The following is a 22,698-nucleotide window of genomic DNA, read 5'->3' as shown; positions in this document are numbered from 1 at the left end:
CGGCGGAGGCAGAGGGATCCCCTCGGATCCCTTTTCACAACCCCTGAACTCCTCCCATAGGAAGGTTTGGGGATCCGAGAACAAGCGCCGTCTGCAGATGGCGCTTGTTCTTGGCAGCAAACGCAGAAAACTTTCAGTTTTCGGAGTTTGCTGAATACCGGGGGGGTCCTATCGGACCCCTAATGATGAATGGCCCGGTAACTTAAATATGCGGAAACTAGCATGGTTACCGGGCCATTTATTGTTTGATGAATAGGCCCTCGAGTGTGTTTTCATCAACAAATAGATCTTACTAACTGCTTTGGGCCTATGCGCTCGCAAGTGGGTCGATGGTGGGGCACTGCGCAAAAAAATTATCTCGCTCCAGGGCTCTCTACAAAAGGGGCAGCTGTCGATGTTGATCGACAGCTCGCCCCGTTTTATAGGTGGGGTGGTGGGGTGGCTGGACAAACGGAGGCATTCCCGAAGGAACGCCTGCCGTTTGGGGGCGGCCCCACTGACATCACCAGTGATGTCAGTAGGGAGCCTCCTGCTCTGTTAGAGCAGGAAGCTACCTGGGGCTTGCGGTAGACGAGACCCTACTGCAAGGGTCTCGTCGCAAGCCCCGATGGTTGCGATGGTCTCGACCATCACCTGGTCCCTCGCTAAAGCTATGGGTGGTAACCCACAGCTTAGCGAGCGGCCAGGAGGCCGCCTTTCTAAACAAAAGCGGCCGCCCTCATTCAGAGCGAGCACTCGCTTTTTGCTAGCGGCTCTGAATGAGGGCCTTGGTTCCATAGTCCTCATCATTATCATAGGTAGAACTGACCTTATTGTGCTTGTGGAAGACAATATTTCTTGTGTCTTTAAGAAAAAATATTCTTCTGTGCCATAAAAAGGTCATTGATTACAAACACCCCTACACTTATCGCCTTACAGCGTCTAAGTGCAATCACAAACTTCAGTCTCTTCAAATCGTGACAGTCCTGCCCAAACCGACACAGTTAGGAGGTGCATTAGAGACCTTTTCACACTGGTTTTAGGCCGGCGTTATACGCGTGTACTTCCTGCGCCACCCAGTGGTCAGGCTGCCTTATCGCAGCATATACAGTGTACCCGTCACCTATCCAGGCTGAATATCGGCTGCTCCTGCCTTGTATAGGCCATGCGTGTGCTCTAAAGTGCAGCATCTCTACTCAGAAATCTTTACTTTTCGAATAAAACTACTTACGAAATGTAACGCTGTGTTCTGAGAACTTCTACAAGTCACATTATATATTTTTATAATACCCCGCCTGTTTATCAAGATTATTATAGCAGCAATAACTTTTGCCCATGGGGTGAGAGGGGTCTCTTCTTAGTTGTCTTCTATAGAAATAACTGAGTCTGCACTGCAAAAGCGCAGCGAATGCTCCATATAGAGATGTGTCCACTCGCCAAATAAACGTTAGTGCGCTGTTTATTATGTGGTGCACTTTTTTTAACATACGTTTTTCCTACATGAGTTTAGTGCAGAAATCTGTCCAACTCATGAGCCCTCGTATGAGCTGCGTGCAGCCGATCAATAATCTATATTCTATGTCGTGTTCTCTCAGCTGGAAGTTGCTCAGGCTGAGCAGACCACGGAGGCATAGTAAATGCCATGTGCACATAGCCTTCGAGGATACAGGAGCAGAATGCTTGATGATGACTGCACAAATGTCAGTCATGAATATAACTTTTACCTCTGTTCTTTCCACAGTGATTGAGGCAACCACGGAATACCTGAGAAGAAACGCTCCTCTACTCAGCCAGCCACAGCCATGGAGAAGAAAACTACTCACACAGTGAAACACTCGACGGGCAAAGTGGAGATTCAGAGTTTCCAAAGCCATCATTCCTCACACACTGTCACGCACAGCTCGCACACCGTCAGTTCTCAGAGCCATCACATATCCAAACATACGGTTCAGTCCAGGAGCCACCACGAGACCTCTCACATTAATGGAGCCATTGGCCATCATGAGACCTCGCCAGCGATCGAGCCTATCAAAGCCTCTCCCTGCATCGGTGGCTTTTTAGTGGCTCATACAAAGGAGAAAGTCGGGATCTACCAAGCTCTACAGAAAAAACTTGTGTCTGAGAGAGTAGCCACAGCTCTGCTGGAAGCCCAGGCTGCCACTGGCTACATCATCAATCCGACAAATAATCAAAATCTATCTGTAGAGGCAGCCATCCAACAGGGAGCTGTCGGCCCAGAGTATCGAGAGAAACTCATCTTTGCAAGCAATGCAGTAACGGGGTATAAAGACAAAGAGGAAACATTATCTTTGTTTCAAGCATTTAAAAGAGGTCTGGTGGCCAAAAATGATGTTGTGCGTTTCCTGGAGGCTCAAGTGGCCACCGGTGGCATTATTGACCATGTAAATGGACACCGTGTGCCTTTGCCCGAGGCCTTGAAGCTTAACTTCATAGATGAACATATGCTTAAAACGCTTACTGAAGTTTCTGAGTTTTCCAAGTGCTATCTTGATCCCAACACAAAGGAGAAATCCACTTACCAGGAACTATTGTCCAAATGCACCAAAGATTCTGACAGTGGATCACTACTGCTCCCTCTACAGGAGACACTGCAAGGACTGAGGAACACAGTAACACTCGAACAAATACTCAAGGCCAACATCATTAGCCAGGTACAATTTGATGAAATCATGCAAGGCAAACAGACCACCCAGAAGGTGGGAGAACTTCAAGAGGTCCAGCAATACCTACATGGAGTGGCAAGCGTCGGTGGTGTGTACATAAAGAGCACCAATAAGAAAATTAGTATATATGAGGCTATGAAAAAGAACTTCCTTCCATCAGACTTTGCAGTTGCTCTTTTGGAAGCTCAGGCTGCCTCTGGTTTCATTATTGATCCAGTGAGTAACAAGACGTTCTCGGTCACTGAAGCTATTCAGGAAGGACTGGTGGGACTTGAACTCAAAGAGAAACTGCTCACTGCAGAAAGAGCAGTGACAGGATTTAAAGACCCATACACTGGAGAAAAGATTTCCCTTTTCCAAGCAATCAAGAAGGAACTTATTGACAAGAACTTGGGTGTTAATCTGCTAGAAGTACAAATTGCAACAGGAGGCATTATTGATCCTGTTCACAGTTTCCACGTTCCATTGGAAGTTGCCTACAAACGTGGCTTGCTTGATGAAGGCACTGCAAATATAATATCTGACCCTGATAATGATGTTGGTGGGTTCCTGGATCCAAACACTAATAACTTGGTCACTTACCAAGAGTTGAGAAAACGTTGTACAATTGATCCTGACTCAAAACTTTCCTTTTTCCCCTTGGAACTCACTTTCCATGGCTTAAGAGGAAAAGTTACAAGTGATGAGCTGCTGGACTCACTGATCATTGATAAAACGACTTATGAAAACTTACAGCGGGGAAATATCTCTGTACAAGATGTTGCTGAACAGGAGAAGGTGAGGCGGTATCTTCAGGGAACTGGGTGCATTGCTGGAGTGGCTGTAGTGTCTACCAACGAGAGAAAGACCATCTACCAAGCAATGAAAGAACATTTTCTTATGCCAGGAACTTCCATCACTCTCTTGGAAGCACAGGCTGCCACTGGATATTTGCTAGACCCCATAAAGAACTTGAAATTCTCTGTGGATGATGCTGTGAAAAATGGCTTGATTGGACCAGAGTTTTATGAAAAACTTCTGTCTGCGCAGAAAGCAGCCACGGGCTACAGAGATCCTTTGTCTGGAGAAACACTTTCTCTGTTTCAAGCCATGAAAAGGGGATTTGTTATGAAAGATCATGGCATTCGTCTTCTGGATGTCCAACTTGCTACTGGTGGAATCATTGACCCATCAATGAGACATCGAGTCCCAGAGGAGGTGGCTTACACACGTGGCTGTTTTGACCAGGAAATTAATAAGAGTTTGCTCAATCCAACAGAAGACATAAAGGGATTTTTTGATCCAAACTCTAAAGAGAACCTTACCTATGGACAATTGCTGGAGAGATGCCTTGTTGATTCCCATACAGGTCTCTACCTGATCCCTGTGTTTGACAATACCCAGGATGCACTCAAAGCACCACATTCATTTGTAGATTTCAAGACCAAGGTGACATTAGATGAAACAAAACTTACACTGACTTATGGAAAATTCAAAGGACAACTTGTTTCCCTGTGGCAACTTCTCTTCTCAGAATATTTCACTATTGAGCTGAGAGAGTCCCTATTTAAACAGTATAAATCAGGAAGCCTTTCAGTGGAAGAGTTTTCTAGCCAAGTTGAAGCGACAATTAAGCAACTGGTGTCCTCCACCAAAATCACATTTGAGGGCCTAAGAGAATCTGTTACTCCTGGACAGTTGCTGGACTCTGAAATTATTGACAAGGAATTGTTTGAGAAGTTGCAACAAGGTGAAGCATCAGCAAAGGATGTGGTCAATATTGATACAGTCAAGAAATTCCTGCAAGGCACTGGAAGCATTGGTGGATTGATCCTGACAGATACCCAAGAAAAGATGAGCATCTACCAAGCTAAGAGAAAAGGCTTTCTAAGACCTGGAACATCCTTAATTCTACTTGAAGCTCAAGCAGCAACAGGCTTTATTATTGACCCAGTGAAAAACAAAAAATATTCAGTTGACGAGGCTCTGAAGTCAAACATAATTGGACCAGAGTTCTATGAAAAACTTTTGTCAGCAGAAAAATCAGTCACTGGCTATAAAGATCCGTATACAGAAGAAATAATTTCTCTCTTCCAGGCCATGAGCAAAGACTTGATTGTGAAAGAACATGGCATTCGACTTCTAGAAGCCCAGATTGCCACTGGGGGAATCATTGATCCAATAAATAGCCATAGAATTCCTGTTGAAGTTGCTTACAAACGAGGGTATTTTGACAAGAAAATGAATGTTATACTCTCAGATCCAAGTGATGACACTAAAGGGTTCTTTGATCCTAACACCAATGAAAACCTCACCTACCTACAGCTGAAGGAGAAATGTATCTCAGAACCATCAACCAAACTCTGCCTTCTTCCCCTCATCAGTACACAGCAGCGGTTCAACATCAATAACCACATCAAGGATTCTTTCAGAAACCTGGAGATTTATGTTAGATATGGAAGATTCAGGGGGCAAACGGTTTCAGCTTGGGTTCTCATTAACTCTGAGTACTTCAATGAGTGGAGGAGGAGAGAACTTCTAGAGCAGTACAGACTGAAGAAGCTGACATTGGAACAAATCTTCACACTGATTGAGGAGGAAATGAAAAAGTGGACAGAGATTCGCATCCCTGCCTTGAGAGGACAGGTAAACATTTACGATTTGCTGGAGTATGAGATAATTGATAAAGAGGTATTTGAACAAGTCATAGAGGGAAAATTAAAAGCAGAGGATGTATTTAAGATGGAGACAGCTCAGAGGTACTTGCATGGGTCTGGTGTGCTTGGCGGAATCCTCATTCAGCCATCCAACCAAAGGATCAGTTTTTACGAAGCAACCAAGAAGAACATCTTGCTGCCTAGCACCGTCCTGCCATTATTAGAAGCCCAGGCTGCTACCGGACACATAATACACCCAGAGAACAACCAGAAACTGTCTGTGAATGAGGCTCTCAAAGCAGCAGTCATTGACCCACAGATATATGATAGACTTGTTTCTGCAGAGGAAGCTGTAACAGGTTACCAGGATCCATTTTCAGGAAAGAAAATTTCACTCTATCAAGCCATGAAGAAAGGCCTTGTTGAAGAAAAACATGCCAAACTCCTCTTGGATGCCCAACTAGCCACTGGGGGAGTTATTGATCCAATACACAGCATCCATCTACCAGATTCTGTTGCCAAGAAGTATGGTTATCTTAACGAGGAAGTGCTTGAAAGTCTTTCTCACCCTACAGATGACGCAAAGTCCTTCTATGTCCCAAACACCAAAGAAAAGGTGACTTATTCAGAACTCATCAGTCGCTCACAAAAAGATGAATCTACCGGCATTTATTTGCTCCCATTGCCACAAGATTATGCCGAAGTTCCAGTACAAGAAATTTACTCTGATGAGGAGGTACGGCAAACATTCAAGAACACCAGGATTGAAGAACGAAACACTACAGTTTGGGACCTGATTCATTCTGGATTCTTCACGGAAGAACAGCGATATGATATTCTGGAAAAATATAAGTCAAAGAAAGTGACGCTGGAAGTGCTGATCACAGAAATTGTGCAAATAGTCAAGAACAACGAAATCAAGAAGACAACTCATATTAGTTTTCAGGGACTGAGAGGAAAAGTGCCAGTCGTGTGGCTTCTAGATTTGGGTATTATTACACAGAAAACATTTGATGAACTTGTACAGGGCCTTATCTCCATTGAGGAAGTTTCACAGCTGGAAAATGTAAAAAAATGTCTCCAGGGCACCGGCAACATCACTGGAGTTTTTCTGCCATCAACAAAGGAAAAACTGAGTATTTATCAAGCAATGAAAAAGAATTTAATCTTGCCTGCTAATGGCTTAATGCTTCTGGAAGCCCAGGCTGCAACCGGATTTATAATTGACCCAATAAAGAATGAAAATTACACAGTGGACGGAGCCGTGAAGGCTGGTGTGATAGGACCTGAACTTCATGAAAAACTCCTGATTGCTGAAAGTGCAGTGACCGGATACCATGATCCCTACACTGGAAACAATATATCTCTGGGACAGGCAATCCATAAAGAACTTATTCCTCAAAAAGAAGGAATTCCCCTGCTCCAAGCCCAATTGGCAAGTGGTGGAATTATTGATCCTCTGCATTGTCATTATGTCCCATTGCAGCTGGCTTACAAGTTGGGGTTTCTAGATGAACAAATAGCCAAACAAACAAATGAGCTGAAAATCTACTTTGATCCAAACACGAAAGAAAAACTGAGCTATCAGCAGCTAAAAGAAAAATGCTACACTGACCCGGATACGGGCTCTGCGCTTCTGTCTCTCTCAGAAAGTGCTGCCTTTTATGCTGAAGGCCACCTCACCGATGTTTTAAAATCAGTCACAGTTAATATCAACACTGGAAAGTTTAAAGGCCAAACCGTGTCTGTTTGGGAACTTCTGAACTCTGAGTACATAAGTGTCGATAAACAGAAAGAACTCATTCTTAAATACAAAAACAGTAGTTCTGAAGTTCTGCAGGAGGTTATAAAAACAGCCACCCTATTCATTGAGGAGGCCGAAGCAAGCAGCACAAAAATAAAGTTTAAAGGCCTTCGGAAGCAGGTGTCTGCAAGTGACCTTTTCAAGTCAGAGGTCATAGACAAGCAAACCCTTCACGAGCTTAATCTGGGAAAGAAAACAATAGTAGAGGTGACAGAAATGCACAACGTAAAGCGTTACCTGCAAGGTACAAACTGCATTGCAGGAATTCTCCTTCAGTCCACCAACACTAAGATGAGCATTTACGAGGCAATGCTCAAACGCATTCTGAGACCTGGAACGGCTTTGGTTCTCTTAGAAGCTCAGGCAGCCACAGGGTTTATTGTGGATCCTGTTAAGAATGAGAATCTTTCGGTGGATGAAGCACTGGCTGGTGGACTAATAGGACTTGACATACATGCTAAACTGCTCTCTGCAGAGCAAGCAGTGACAGGATACACTGACCCATATAATGGGGAAAAGATTTCCCTCTTCCAAGCCATGCAAAAGAACCTCATTGTTGAATGCCATGGAATCCGGCTGCTGGAAGCCCAGATTGCTACCGGTGGTATTATTGACCCAGTGCATAGCCATAGAGTCCCGGTAGAGGTTGCCTATAAGCGTGGATACTTTAATGAAGAGATGAACAGAATCCTCTCAGATCCCAGTGATGATACTAAAGGCTTCTTTGACCCCAACACCCATGAGAACCTCACATATCTACAACTTGTGGAAAGATGCATCCAGGACCCTGAAACCGGGTTGTATCTGCTACAGGTTGTGAAAAAGGGAGATAATTATTTCTATATTACTGACCAAATGAAATCTGACTTGAAATCAAGAAACATAAGGATGCAGTTTGGAAAGTTCACCAATCAGACAGTAACAATCTGGGAGATCCTGACTTCTCATTATGTCACAGACCTAAAAAGGAGAGAGTTGGTTAAACTCTATACAATGGGAGTGTTTACCATAGAACAACTCATATCTAACCTCACCACACTTATAGAAGAATATGAGACCAAAAGTAGTAGCTTGAAGTTCAAGGGAATTCGAGGAGAAGTGAGTGCCACTGACTTGTACAATGTGGACATAATTGACAAAAAGACCATGGATGACCTGAAAAAAGGCAAGCAATCTGTTGAAACTGTTTCCCAAATGGAGTCCATTAAGAGATACTTGGAAGGAACAAGCTGTATAGCTGGAGTCATATCCTTACCAAACAATGAGATCCTCAGTATTTATGAAGCTATGAAGAGAAACATTCTACCCAGAGACATTGGTGTGAAACTTCTGGAGGCCCAAGTTGCCACTGGATTTCTTATAGACCCCTCAAAAAATCAGACCTTCTCCATCACCGAAGGATTGTCCGCAGGAGTGGTTAGCAGCGATGTTCAGGAACAACTTGAAATAGCCGAAAAAGCAGTAAGTGGATTTACAGATCCTGAATCTGGTGACAAAATCTCAATTTTCCAAGCCATCAAGAAAGGTCTCATAGCCAAAGAGCGAGGAATCGCTCTGTTGGATGCCCAACTGGCTACTGGAGGGGTTGTCGATCCCGTTCATGGTCATAGACTTCCTCTTCAAGTGGCTTACAGGAGAGATTATTTGGATGAAGATCTTTACATTATGATCTCAGATGCTGTTAATGAAAAGAAAGGATTTGTGGACCCTAACACTCATGAAAGAATAACATACAAAAGTTTGTTGGAAAGATGTGTCAAAGATCCTAAAACTGGACAGTATTTACTTCAAGTGGCTGAAAAACGTGATGACTACTTCTACATTGATGAACCAACTAAGTACCTTCTGACATCCACTATGGTGAAGATGAATGAAGGCAGGTTCAAGGGACAGGACGTTTCCCTGTGGGATCTTTTGTGTTCTACTTACATCTCTGAAGAAATGCGAAAGGACCTCATTAAGAAATACAAAACAAAGACCTCATCAACACTTAAAGAGATAATAACTGTGATCCTTTCAATAATTGAAGAAAAGTATAAGGGTCAGACTGATATCTGGTTCCAGGGATTAAGGAAACAGGTCACTGCAGCAGAACTTTTTGATTCCGGAATTATAAACAAAGAAACTCTTGATGGTTTAAAGCAGGAGAAACAGACTGTGAGTGATATTTCTAAAACAGATTCGGTTAAGAGATATCTTGAAGGAACCAGTTGCATTGCTGGGCTCCTCATCCCTTCAAAACATGATCCCACCAAAAAAGAGACAATGAACATCTATGATGCCATGCTAAGGAGACTGCTAAGACCAGGCACTGCTCTTATCCTGCTAGAAGCTCAGGCAGCTACTGGATTTGTCATTGATCCCATAAAAAACAGAAAACATTCAGTCGATGAAGCTTTAACTGCTGGACTGATTGGATATGAGATTTATGAAAAACTTTTATCTGCAGAGAAAGGTGTTACGGGCTACACCGACCCATATACTGATGAGAAAATCTCCTTGTTCCAAGCTATGCAGAAAGATTTAATTGTCAGGGAGCATGGCATTCGTTTATTGGAAGCTCAAATTGCCACTGGTGGCATCATTGACCCAGTGCATAGCCATCGTGTCCCTGTGGAAGTGGCTTACAAACGGGGTTACTTTGATGAAGAAATGAACCTGAGTCTTTCAGACCCTACTGATGACACTAAAGGATTCTTTGATCCAAATACCCATGAAAACCTCACCTACCTGCAGCTGCTCCAGAGATGCATCCAAGACCCAGATTCTGGATTATATCTGCTGGAACTAAAAGACCAGAAGTTCTCCCTTTCACAGATCCAAAACAAATTACAATCCAGAATGATTCAGGTCACTACCGGGGAGTTCAAAGGACAGAATGTTTCCATCTGGGAACTTATTAACTCTAAGTATATTTCTGTAGAGAAAAGAGAGGAGCTGGTGAAACAATATGAGTCTGGTACATTGTCTGTTGAAGAAATAATAACTATAATTATCAAGGTCATGACTGAAACAGAAAGAAATGTATCCGAAGTGGATGCAGCAGTCTCAGATAGTCAAGATTCCAATGTTCAGAAGTCACTCCAAGTAGAAAAGGTGGAAGTGTCTGTGGGCGACTTCAAAGGACAAAGTTTATCATTGTGGGAGCTCCTGAGTTCCCGTTATTTCTCAGAAGAGAAAAGGAAAGAAATATTAGAAAAAGTGAAATCTGGGACTCTGACCATGCAAGAAATTATTACATATGTCACAATGGTCATCGCTGAGGCTGAGGCTAAGGGGACTGAAACGGTCTCACAAAGTGTGGCTGTAACAACAGAACAGGCGGCCGAATCTGATCAGTCTGTAAACAACGATGAAATTCAAAAGGCCCTGCAGAGTATAAACCTTCACGTTAGGAAAGGGGACTATGCAGGACAGGATGTGTCTGTATGGGATCTTCTTCAGTCTAAATACATCCCTGACACAATAAAACAAGACTTGTTAGGAGATTACAGGTTAACTGTCCAAGGCATCATGGAGCTGGTTTTAAAGTCAGTAAAAGAGATTAAACAGAGGAGCAACAAATCTACATTAAAAACAGAATATAATTTGACAGAGGAAGTATATCATTCTCTGCAGACTGCCCAGATTGAAGTAATTCTAGGCGAGTTGAAGGGTCAGAAACATTCTGTGTGGCATCTACTGAACTCCAAATACATTTCAGAAGAGAAAAGGAGGGAGCTACTAGAGAAATTAAAATCGGGGACAATCAGTATAGATGAACTTATCAAAATTATCACCACTATTATAGAGGAGACAGAAGAGCGCAGCAAAAAGTTGAAATTTAAAGGCCTCAGGAGACAAATTACAGCAACCGAACTGCTCACATCTGAAATCATTGACCAGAAAACAATGACAGAGCTGGCTCAGGGGACAAAAACTGTGGAAGAAGTAACTCAGATGGACAATGTAAAGAGATACTTGGAAGGAACCAGCTGTATTGCAGGAGTACTTGTCCCATCTCTCAAAGATCCTTCAAAGAAAGACAAGATGAGCATATATAATGCAATGCTAAAGAACATCCTTAGACCCGGGACGGCACTGATTCTCCTGGAAGCTCAGGCAGCCACTGGATTTATCATTGACCCACTGACAAATGAGAAACTATCTGTAAATGAAGCTGTATCGATTGGCATAATTGGCCAAGAGCTTCAAAGAAAGCTCCTGTCTGCAGAGAGAGCAGTAACTGGCTACATTGACCCATACACCGGAGACAAAATCTCCCTTTTCCAAGCCATGCAGAAAGATCTGATTGTAAAAGATCATGGCATTCGTCTACTTGAGGCCCAGATTGCCACTGGCGGCATCATTGACCCAGTACACAGCCACCGTGTCCCTGTGGAAGTTGCCTATAAACGTGGCTACTTCGATGAAGAGATGAATCAGATCCTTTCAGATCCCACAGATGATACAAAAGGATTCTTTGATCCTAATACTCATGAGAATCTTACATACCTGCAGTTGCTGAATCGGTGCATTCGGGTCCCAGATACTGGACTGTACATGCTGGATATGAAAGACAAGAAAGCTTTGTCAGCAGACAAGGCCATAGACATCTCTTTGAAGACACGTACTGTCCAAGTTACAGTCGGTCAATATAAAGGACAGACTATTTCCATTTGGGAACTCCTAAACTCTCGTTATTTTACAGAGGAGGAAGAAAAGAGACAGTTACTCCTGAAACAATACAAATCAGGAACGATTACCATAGAAGAGCTGATCCAAATCATTATTACAACCATTGAAGAATGGGAAGAGAGAAAAACTAATCTGATCCTCAATGAATCCACCGTGGGTCAATTAAACCAAGAAATTACAGAAGAAAGACAGACAAATCTCCTGCAGTCTAAATTCATTGAGATCACTAAGGGCAAATTTCAGGGGCAAAATCTCTCCGTGTGGGAACTTCTGCACTCTGAGTATATTACTGAGAGTAAGAAGGAAGAGATCTTGCAGAAATATTCTTCAGGGATCTGGAATCTAGAAGAGGTCATTAGAATCATTACAATCATTATTACGGAGACTGAAGAAAATACAGATATCATTGAGAAAGTAGAGGTTGATGGCACATTTTCTTTGCCCAAGTCACAGGAACATGTGACAGATGATGAGGAACTCCATAATGCCTTAAGTGTTTTCACTGTACAAGATGAATCTGAAGAATTTCAAGGTATGAGGGTATCTCTTTGGGAAATCCTCAACTCTAAATATGTTTCGGAGGACACAAGAAATACCCAGCTAATCAAACACCAGGCCACTGTTGAAAAACTGAAACAAACTATTTTAAAATTTATTGAGGACTCAGAAATAGAATCTGATAAGCAGATACAAGGAGAATTGGAACTTAAGCTCACTGAGGTCACTGTCGGAGAATTCAAAGGACAACATGTCTCTGTCTGGTTCCTTCTCCATTCCAAGTATATTACTGAGGAGAAGAGAAAAGAACTAATTGAAAAGTACAAATCAGGGACCTTAACAAAAGAAGCGCTCTTAACAATCATCATTACAATTATCGAAGAGACTGAAAAGAGTCGCAGTTTGAAGTTCAAGGGTCTTAGGCGGCAAGTAACAGCCACTGAACTGCTCCAGTCTGAAATCATTGACCAGACCACCCTGAATGAGTTGACCCAAGGTAGCAGAACAGTAGATGAGGTCAGTCAGTTGGATTCTGTTAAGAGATACCTGGAAGGAACCAGTTGTATTGCAGGTGTGTTTGTCCCATCAAAGAAAGATTCTTCACAAAGAGAAAAGTTGACCATTTATGATGCAATGTTGAAACATATACTGAGACCTGGAACAGCTTTAATTCTTCTTGAAGCACAAGCGGCTACTGGATTTGTGATTGATCCCATCCAGAATAAGAAACTGTCTGTTGAAGAGGCTTTATCCGCAGGACTAATTGGGTATGAGATTTATGATAAACTTCTGTCAGCAGAAAGAGGAGTTACTGGCTATAATGACCCGTACACGGGCAGAAAAATTTCTCTCTTCCAGGCCATGAAAAAAGACCTGATTGTAAAGGACCATGGGATCCGCCTTCTGGAAGCCCAGATTGCTACTGGTGGCATCATTGATCCAGTGCACAGTCACCGTGTCCCTGTGGAAGTAGCATACAAACGAGGTTACTTTGATGAAGAAATGAACCAGGTTCTCTCTGATCCTACTGATGATACAAAGGGATTCTTTGACCCAAATACCCACGAGAACCTCACCTACCTGCAGCTGCTCCAGAGAAGCATTCAAGACCCGGACACAGGCCTATGCATGTTGGAAGTGAATGTAAACAAGTTACCTTCCTCCCAAATAGGGATAGAAACTATTCTTGAGTCAAAAACTGTTCAGATCACACAGGGTCACTTACAAGGCAAAGAGGTTACGGTCTGGGAACTTCTGAATTCTGTTTATATTTCTGTAGAAAAAAGAGAGGAGCTGCTGAAAAAGTATAAAACTGGCACTTTATCCATCAATGAACTTATTACAGTAGTCACCAAAATCATTCATGAAACAGAGGGATCATCACCCCAAGTGGATATGACGGACAGTACTGATCAAGATACACAAGTTCAGACATTGCTCCAATCAGAAAACACTGAGGTATCTGTAGGTGACTTCAAAGGACAGAAGGCCTCATTGTGGGAGCTCCTAAACTCTCATTATATCTCTGAAGAGAAAAGGAAAGAATTATTACAAAACATAAAATCTGGGACCATAACTGTGCAAGAAATTATTACAATTCTCATTACAATCATCACTGAGCATGAGAGTAAAAAGGCTGAGAAAATCCAGCAAGATGTGGCAGTAACAGTAAAACAACCAGTGGAAGTTGACCGTTCTGTGCAAGATGATGAAATTAAAAAGGCCCTGCAAAGTATAAACATTGACATCAGGAATGGACAGTATGCTGGACAGGAGGTTTCCGTGTGGGATCTTCTTCACTCCAGATACATTCAAGAGGAGAAAAGGCAAGAACTGCTTGGGAATTACAAGTTAACTGTCCAAGATATAATTGGGTTGGTTGTACAGTCTATTGAAGAGACTGAGCACAAAAACATCAAAAATCTTCTAGGAACAGAATATAATTTGACGGAGGAAGTATATCATTCTCTGCAGACTGTCCAGATTGAAGTAACTATAGGCGAGTTGAAGGGTCAGAAACATTCTGTGTGGCATCTACTGAACTCCAAATACATTTCAGAAGAGAAAAGGAGGGAGCTACTAGAGAAACTGAAATCGGGGACAATCAGTATAGATGAACTCATCAAAATTATCACCACTATTATAGAGGAGACAGAAGAGCGCAGCAAAAAGTTGAAATTTAAAGGCCTCAGGAGACAAGTTACAGCAACCGAACTGCTCACATCTGAAATCATTGACCAGAAAACAATGACAGAGCTGGCTCGGGGGACAAAAACTGTGGAAGAAGTAACTCAGATGGGCAATGTAAAGAGATACTTGGAAGGAACCAGCTGTATTGCAGGAGTCCTTGTCCCAACACTCAAAGATCCTTCAAAGAAAGATAAGATGAGCATATATAATGCAATGCTAAAGAACATCCTTAGACCCGGGACAGCACTGGTTCTCCTGGAAGCTCAGGCAGCCACTGGATTTATCATTGATCCAGTGAATAATAAGAAACTTTCTGTTGATGAAGCTGCAGCTGCTGGTGTAATTGGCCAAGAGCTTCATACAAAGCTCCTGTCTGCAGAGAGAGCATTAACTGGCTACATTGATCCATACACCGGAGACAAAATCTCTCTCTTCCAAGCCATGCAGAAAGATCTGATTGTAAAAGATCATGGCATTCGTCTGCTCGAGGCCCAGATTGCCACTGGTGGCATCATTGACCCAGTACACAGCCATCATGTCCCTGTGGAAGTTGCCTATAAACGTGGCTATTTTGATGAAAAGATGAATCAGATCCTTTCAGATCCCACAGATGATACAAAAGGATTCTTTGATCCTAATACTCATGAGAATCTCACATACCTGCAGCTGCTGAATCGGTGCATTCAGGACCCAGATACTGGATTGTACATGCTGGATATGAAAGACAAGAAAGCTTTGTCAGCAGACAAGGCCATAGAAGTCTCTTTGAAGACACGTACTGTCCAAGTTACAGTCGGTCAATATAAAGGACAGACTATTTCCATTTGGGAACTCCTAAACTCTTGTTATTTTACAGAGGAGGAAGAAAAGAGACAGTTACTCCTGAAACAATACAAATCAGGAACGATTACCATAGAAGAGCTGATCCAAATCATTATTACAACCATTGAAGAATGGGAAGAGAGAAAAACTAATCTGATCCTCAATGAATCCACCGTGGGTCAATTAAACCAAGAAATTACAGAAGAAAGACAGACAAATCTCCTGCAGTCTAAATTCATTGAGATCACTAAGGGCAAATTTCAGGGGCAAAATCTCTCCGTGTGGGAACTTCTGCACTCTGAGTACATTACTGAGAGTAAGAAGGAAGAGATCTTACAGAAATATTCTTCAGGGATCTGGAATCTAGAAGAGGTCATTAAAATCATTACAGTCATTATTACGGAGACTGAAGAGAATAAAGCCACCAATGAGAAAGTAGAGGTTGGCACAGTCTCTGTGACCAAGCCACAGGAAAATGTAAATATTGATACTGGTGAATTCAACAAAGCCTTAAACGCCATTGCTCTCAGCATCAAAACTGCTCAGTTTCAAGAACAAAAAGTTACTCTTTGGGAAATCCTCCACTCTAAATATATTTCAGAGGACAAACGGAAAGAGCAGCTGAACAAACACCAGGTAACTGTTGAAAAACTAAAGAAAGTAATTACAGTATTAATTGAGGACTCAGAAATAAAAACTGACGAACAAATACAAGAAGAATTGGAACTTAAGCTCACTGAGGTCACTGTAGGAGAATTCAAGGGACAAAATGTCTCTGTCTGGCTCCTTCTCCATTCCAAATATATAACTGAGGAGAAGAGACAAGAACTACTTGAAAAGTACAAATCAAGGACATTGACAAGTGAAGAATTGTTTAAAATTCTCATAACAATTATTGAAGAGACTGAAAAGAGTCGCAATTTGAAGTTCAAGGGTCTTAGGCGGCAAGTGACAGCCACTGAACTGCTCCAGTCTGAAATCATTGACCAGACCACCCTGAATGAGTTGACCCAAGGTAGCAGAACAGTAGAAGAGGTCACTCAGTTGGATTCTGTTAAGAGATACCTGGAAGGAACCAGTTGTATTGCAGGTGTGTTTGTCCCATCAAAGAAAGATCCTTCACAAAGAGAAAAGTTGACTATTTATGATGCAATGTTGAAACATATACTGAGACCTGGAACAGCTTTAATTCTTCTTGAAGCACAAGCGGCTACTGGATTTGTGATTGATCCCATCCAGAATAAGAAACTGTCTGTTGAAGAGGCTTTAGCCGCAGGACTAATTGGGCATGAGATTTATGATAAACTTCTGTCAGCAGAAAGAGGAGTTACTGGTTATAATGACCCGTACACCGGTGGAAAAATTTCTCTCTTCCAGGCCATGAAAAAAGACCTGATTGTAAAGGACCATGGGATCCGCCTTCTGGAAGCCCAGATTGCTACTGGTGGCATCATTGATCCAGTGCACAGTCATCACGTACCTGTGGAAGTAGCATACAAACGAGGTTACTTTGATGAAGAAATGAACCAGGTTCTCTCTGATCCTACTGATGATACAAAGGGATTCTTTGATCCAAATACCCACGAAAACCTCACCTACCTGCAGCTGCTCCAGAGATGCATTCAAGACCCGGACTCAGGCTTATGTATGTTGGAAATGAAGGACAGCACACAGGCTTCTCAGGTAGACCAAAAACACAAATCTGTTCTTCAGTCTAAAACCGTTCAGGTTGCAGCTGGTGAATTTCAAGGGAAAGATATTTCTGTATGGGATCTTCTTTATTCTCACTACATTTCAGTAGAAAAACAAGAAGAACTTTTGAAGAGATACCGTTCAGGCTCTCTTACTATTGAAGAACTGATAACCATCATTATCACAATCATTACAGAAACTGAAGCAGCAAAGGCAAGTGCATCACTCAAGGAAGTTAGTTCTGTTGAGCGGTCTTTCCAATCTGTAAAAATAGACATCTCTATAGGAAGTTTCCAAGAAAAATCCATGTCACTCTGGGACCTTCTACATTCCAAGTATATCCCTGATGATAAAAGGGAGGAATTGTTGGAGAAATTTAAGTCTGGAACACTAACTATTGAAGAGATAGTCACCATAGTTGTATCTATGATTCAAAAATCAGAGCATATTACCGCAAAGACTGAGGTAATTGTACAGGAGGTGAAAGCATCATTGGTTTCTGGTGAGGCTGAAAGTTGGCCTCCAGAAGAACAATTGCAGAAAGCACTGCAAGCAATTCCGAATGACTTTTCAGCGAAGCAAACCCAACAGGAGAGTGCTTCAGTTTGGGAGCTTTTGCATAGTGAGAGTTTGTCTGAGGGTAAAAAAAATGAGCTACTGCAGACGTATAAATGTTCTGTAAGAGAGATTATGAGTGCTTGCACCAGCATTATTACTGGAAGTTCCAGGGAAGCCTCTGCCGTTGAGACCATCTTCATCGATGAAGTAAAACAAAAATCATTAGAGGCTGCCATGACTGAAATTTCTGTGGGTCAGTTCAAAGGTCAAACGTTATCTGTCTGGGATCTCCTGCATTCTAAAAGCATCACTTCAGAGAAAAGGAAGGACATCCTCTTAGCATATATTGCAGGAACTTTAACTGTTGAGGACATTATTAAAATGATAATTACCATATTAGAGGAGACAGAAGAGAGATCAAGCAAGTTAAAGTTCAAAGGACTCAGGAGACAAGTCACAGCCACAGAGCTACTGAGTTCTGAAATTATTGACCAGAAAACACTCAGTGAATTGGCTCAGGGCAGCAAAACGCTGGAGGAGGTCACTCAGATGGACAATGTGAGAAGGTACCTGGAAGGCACTGGCTGTATATCTGGTGTGTTTGTTCCATCTAAAAAGGATCCATCAAAGAAAGACAAAATGAGCATTTACCAGGCGATGTCGAAACATGTCTTACGGCCGGGTACTGCACTGGTGCTCTTAGAGGCTCAAGCAGCAACTGGGTTTATCATTGACCCGATCAACAATAAAAAGCTCTCCGTGGATGAGGCTGTATCTGCTGGGGTAATTGGGAAAGAACTCCATGCTAAACTTTTATCTGCCGAACGCGCTGTGACAGGATACAATGATCCTTATGCAGGTGAAAAGATTTCTCTCTTTCAAGCAATGAAGAAAAGTCTAATTGTGAAAGAGCATGGCATTCGTTTGCTGGAAGCCCAGATTGCTACCGGCGGCATCATTGATCCAGTGCGCAGTCACCGTGTCCCAGTGGAGGTCGCATACAAACGTGGCTACTTTGATGAAGAAATGAATCAAGTCCTCTCTGACCCCTCTGATGACACAAAGGGATTCTTTGACCCTAACACTAATGAGAATTTAACCTATCTGCAGTTACTCAAGAGGGGCATTCAGGATCCAGACACCGGACTTTGCATGTTAGAAGTAAAAGACTCTAGGTCACCTCTTTTCCAAATAGATCAGGCAATGAGGAACACCTTGCAGATGCAGACTGTAGATATCAAGATTGGGCAATACCAAGGCCAAAAGATCTCTCTTTGGGAACTTCTCAGCTCTCACCACCTGGCAGACGTGGAAAAAGAAAGGCAGGAACTAATGACCAAATACAAATCAGGCTCTATAAGTGTAGAAAATCTCACCACCAGAATTGTATCTCTAATCGAGCAACTGGAGAAGACGAGAAGCACCACCATCAGCCAGACCGTTCCTGAGGAAACTGAGCAAGCAAAAAAGAGGGCTCAAACCCAGAACTTTTTCCAGTCTGTAGAAGTTGATGTCGGTCACCTCAAAGGTCACAAAACTTCCCTGTGGCAGCTACTGAACTCTTCACAGATCACGAGTGACAAAAAGAATGAACTTCTTCAAAGTTATGAAGCTGGTACGCTTGCCCTTGAAGATGTCATGAAAAGTGTCCTACAGATCCTTATGCAGGGTGAGAAAGCCAACACGGAGGTGTCCATTCATCATTCTTCACAAGGACAATTAGATTTTGAATATCCAGATGCAGTTAGAAATTCCCTAAAGGCATTTTCTGTTGATATTTCCAGTGATGAATTCACAGGACAAAATACCTCACTATGGGATATTCTCCATTCTAAAACAATTACCAAAGACGAATGGCGCAGACTGCTGCAAAAGTACTATTTATCCATCGAAGGGGTTGTTACAATACTAAAACAATCGCTGCACAAAACGGACCCTCCGTTGGCTGTAAAAGCAGACACCGCTACATTCCTGAAATCCGTCAAAGTGCAGGTCAACATTGGGGAATTCAAATTAGAAGGCAAAATGCATTCTCTGTGGGAGCTACTTCACACCGAATACGTCACAGATGAAAAAAGAAAGGAACTTCTTGAGAAGTTTGAATCCAAAGCTATAACCTGGGAAGAAATCTTCAGTGTTATTACAACAATCATAAAAGAGACTGAGGAAAAAAGCAGGAACCTCAAGTTTAAGGGTTTGCGCAAGCAGGTTTCAGCCTCTGAGTTAATACAATCCAAAATCATTGACCAAAGTACTCTTCTAGAGCTAACTCATGGAACCAAGACCTTAAGTGAAGTAACACAAATGGACTCAGTGAGGAGATATCTAGAGGGCACCAGCTGCATTGCAGGTGTACTTATACCATCCAAGACCGATTCCACCAAGAAAGAGAAAATGAGCATCTATGATGCCATGTTGAAGAATATTTTAAGACCCGGGACAGCACTTGTCTTACTTGAAGCCCAGGCAGCCACTGGCTTCATTATCGACCCAATTAAAAATACCAAGCTCACTGTGGATGAAGCAGTAGCCGCTCGTGTGTTTGGGAAAGAGCTCCACTCAAAACTACTCTCTGCGGAGAAAGCTGTGACTGGTTACACAGACCCCACCACCAATCAGAAAATCTCCCTGTTCCAGGCTATACAAAAAGACCTCATTGTAAAAGATCATGGCATCCGTCTGCTGGAAGCCCAGATTGCCACCGGTGGAATCATTGACCCAGTGCACAGTCACCGTGTGCCTGTGGAAGTGGCCTATACACGTGGCTACTTTGATGAAGGGATGAACCAGATTCTTTCCGATCCCTCCGATGACACTAAAGGGTTTTTTGACCCAAACAGTCACGAAAACCTCACCTATCTGCAGCTGCTCCAGAGATGTGTCCAGGATCCAGATACTGGTCTGCTTATGTTAGAGGTGACCAAGAAATAAATGTTTTGAAAGAAATTAAAAGCAAAGCTCCACATTTACAGCCACAATGGGCCTGATTCAGAGCCACTCGTAAGCGGCAGCTCGTTCGCTCTGAGCGATGTTTGCCCAACTGCGCATGCGTACGGATCGTTAAATTCATGTGCTCGCAAAATAGCGAATGCCTGCTAATTTGAGTGACAGAAAGAGGCGTATGTGGGTGGTAACAGGGGAAGGTGCTTGAAAACGGGGAGTGGAGATCAGAACGCAGGCGTGCTTAAAGGTCAAAACGGGCGTATTATGGGTGTGCATAATTAATACAGCAGCGTCATTGACCACGTCACTGGGTTATTTTATAGCCAGAACTGCTCGCAAAATTGTGGTAGCAAAAACCAACCACAAGAATAGCGAGCAGTTCATACCCTGTTCGATGTACTCGATTAATCTAATAAATAGCGGACATGACGTAGGATGCGAGCGGCCAGGGGGCGTAGTTTCCTAAAAAACGACTGCAAGTTTTGTACGCTCGTTCAGACCTAGAGGCGTGAACAGACCGCAAAGAGCGAACGGTTCATTTGAATAGCCACCCCTATTTTCTGGACGAGCGAGCGCTAATTGCGTCCGGCTCTGAATCAGGCCCAATGTTTTGGTTTTTTTTTTAGTTTTTATGCTGTAAAGAATCACGGTTTCACTAGCTATAGCAAATAGTTCACCCAAAACAGGAGCTGTATGTTTGTGATATCTAGAACCTTCATTGTGGGAAAATAGTTTTTCAGGCTTTCTTTTTTTTGTTTCATGGCTTATAGCAATACTATGACTTTTCCTAACTGATGGAACATGGGACTAATTTCAGGCAAATTGCACCATTTTGTTACTTGTTTCATATAATTGTACCATTTACTAATGTTAGGTTATCACATCTATGCATAAACAAAGGCTTCTTTCCACCAAAGAGAAAAAGGACAGATTAATAAGGATTGGCTGGACCTACCTTTATTAAAATGTGCAGTCTATTACCAGCCAGTCTTCCTCCTAGTAATGGGCCAGTTACTAGGCTGGCTATCTGCGGAGTACAGGTATTATGGCCAAGTTCCACATTCTCAGTCACTTCAGTCATTTAAAGATCCCATACAGAATTGTACATTTGGTTTTAAATCGCATAAAAAAAATGTTCCAAAGAGGAAACAGCCTGGGGAACTTTTGGGATAACTGCTATAAACTACATTACACTGTATAACGCAATGCATCTTCTATACGTTGTATAACACAATACAGTATGTCTTCTATACGTTGTATAACACAATACAGTATGTCTTCTATACGTTGTATAACACAATACAGTATGTCTTCTATATGTTGTATAACACAATACAGTATGTCTTCTATATGTTGTATAACACAATACAGTATGTCTTCTATACGTTGTATAACACAATACAGTATGTCTCCTATATATTGTATAATACAATACAGTATGTCTCCTATACATTGTATAATGCAAACATTTCTATACTACCTCTGTGTACTGGTCTTGTTTCAGTTTATTTCTGATATCAATAAATCTGTGACTTTCTTTTACAATCCGGAGTGTGATTTATTAGCTGATCATACATTATACTGTGCGCATATCAGTGATTTAGGTCACTAGTACTAATTCAGGGTTATATGTGAATCAATGGCACATCGCTTATTAATGTACCTAATTCTATGCCCAATGCACATTTGGGTTATATAAAACTGGTTTTACTATTATCACTTATCAGGTATGTCCTGAGGGAAGGAGACCCTGAATTCTGATTGTGTGACCAGAACAGCTCTTCTAGGGTTAATGTCACAGTCATGTCGCCTATAATGACAGGACCGCAGGGGAGGTCCTTTCTGCTGTGCTGCCTCCATTGGCTCAGCCTCAGACACATGACACTGAGTACCAGCCATCACAGGAGCTGTGCTGAGACCTGATTGGAGGAACTAAACACTCGCTCTTCATTGACACCACCTAGGAACAACTGGTCTCATTTATACACTCTCAGCGGGATGGGGGATATTGCTGAATGTGTCATCTGCATAGAGTTTGTATGTCTGGGAGGTAAACACAGAAAGAACAAGACTGGGGTTATAGAAAATAATCGCTGAAGATATCGGTATTGATTAACCATTACTGGAAAGCATCCTGTGTACAGGTATAGCCCCAGTGCTGGCACATTTATACATAATAACACACATTTATAGTGACAGGAAAGAGACATTATTC

At 42.3% G+C, this 22,698-nt stretch overlaps 1 protein-coding gene across 1 annotated transcript in view; it reads left to right on the top strand.

Moving 5' to 3' along the window:
• The window catches only part of EPPK1 (epiplakin 1), a 58,831-nt gene extending 36,803 nt beyond the window's left edge, over nucleotides 1-22,028 (top strand). The window contains exon 3 of the mRNA XM_088462442.1: nucleotides 1,721-22,028. Within this exon, the coding sequence (XP_088318568.1) occupies nucleotides 1,782-20,471 (18,690 nt within the window). The 5' untranslated portion in view covers nucleotides 1,721-1,781 and the 3' untranslated portion in view covers nucleotides 20,472-22,028. The remainder of the gene's footprint in view (nucleotides 1-1,720) is intronic.
• Nucleotides 22,029-22,698: the final 670 nt, after the last annotated feature.

This window comes from Taudactylus pleione, unplaced genomic scaffold (assembly GCF_031769625.1).
Source record: "Taudactylus pleione unplaced genomic scaffold, aTauple2 ptg001240l, whole genome shotgun sequence".
Taxonomy (NCBI): domain Eukaryota; kingdom Metazoa; phylum Chordata; class Amphibia; order Anura; family Myobatrachidae; genus Taudactylus; species Taudactylus pleione.
This window is presented reverse-complemented; position numbering and strand designations above follow the sequence as displayed.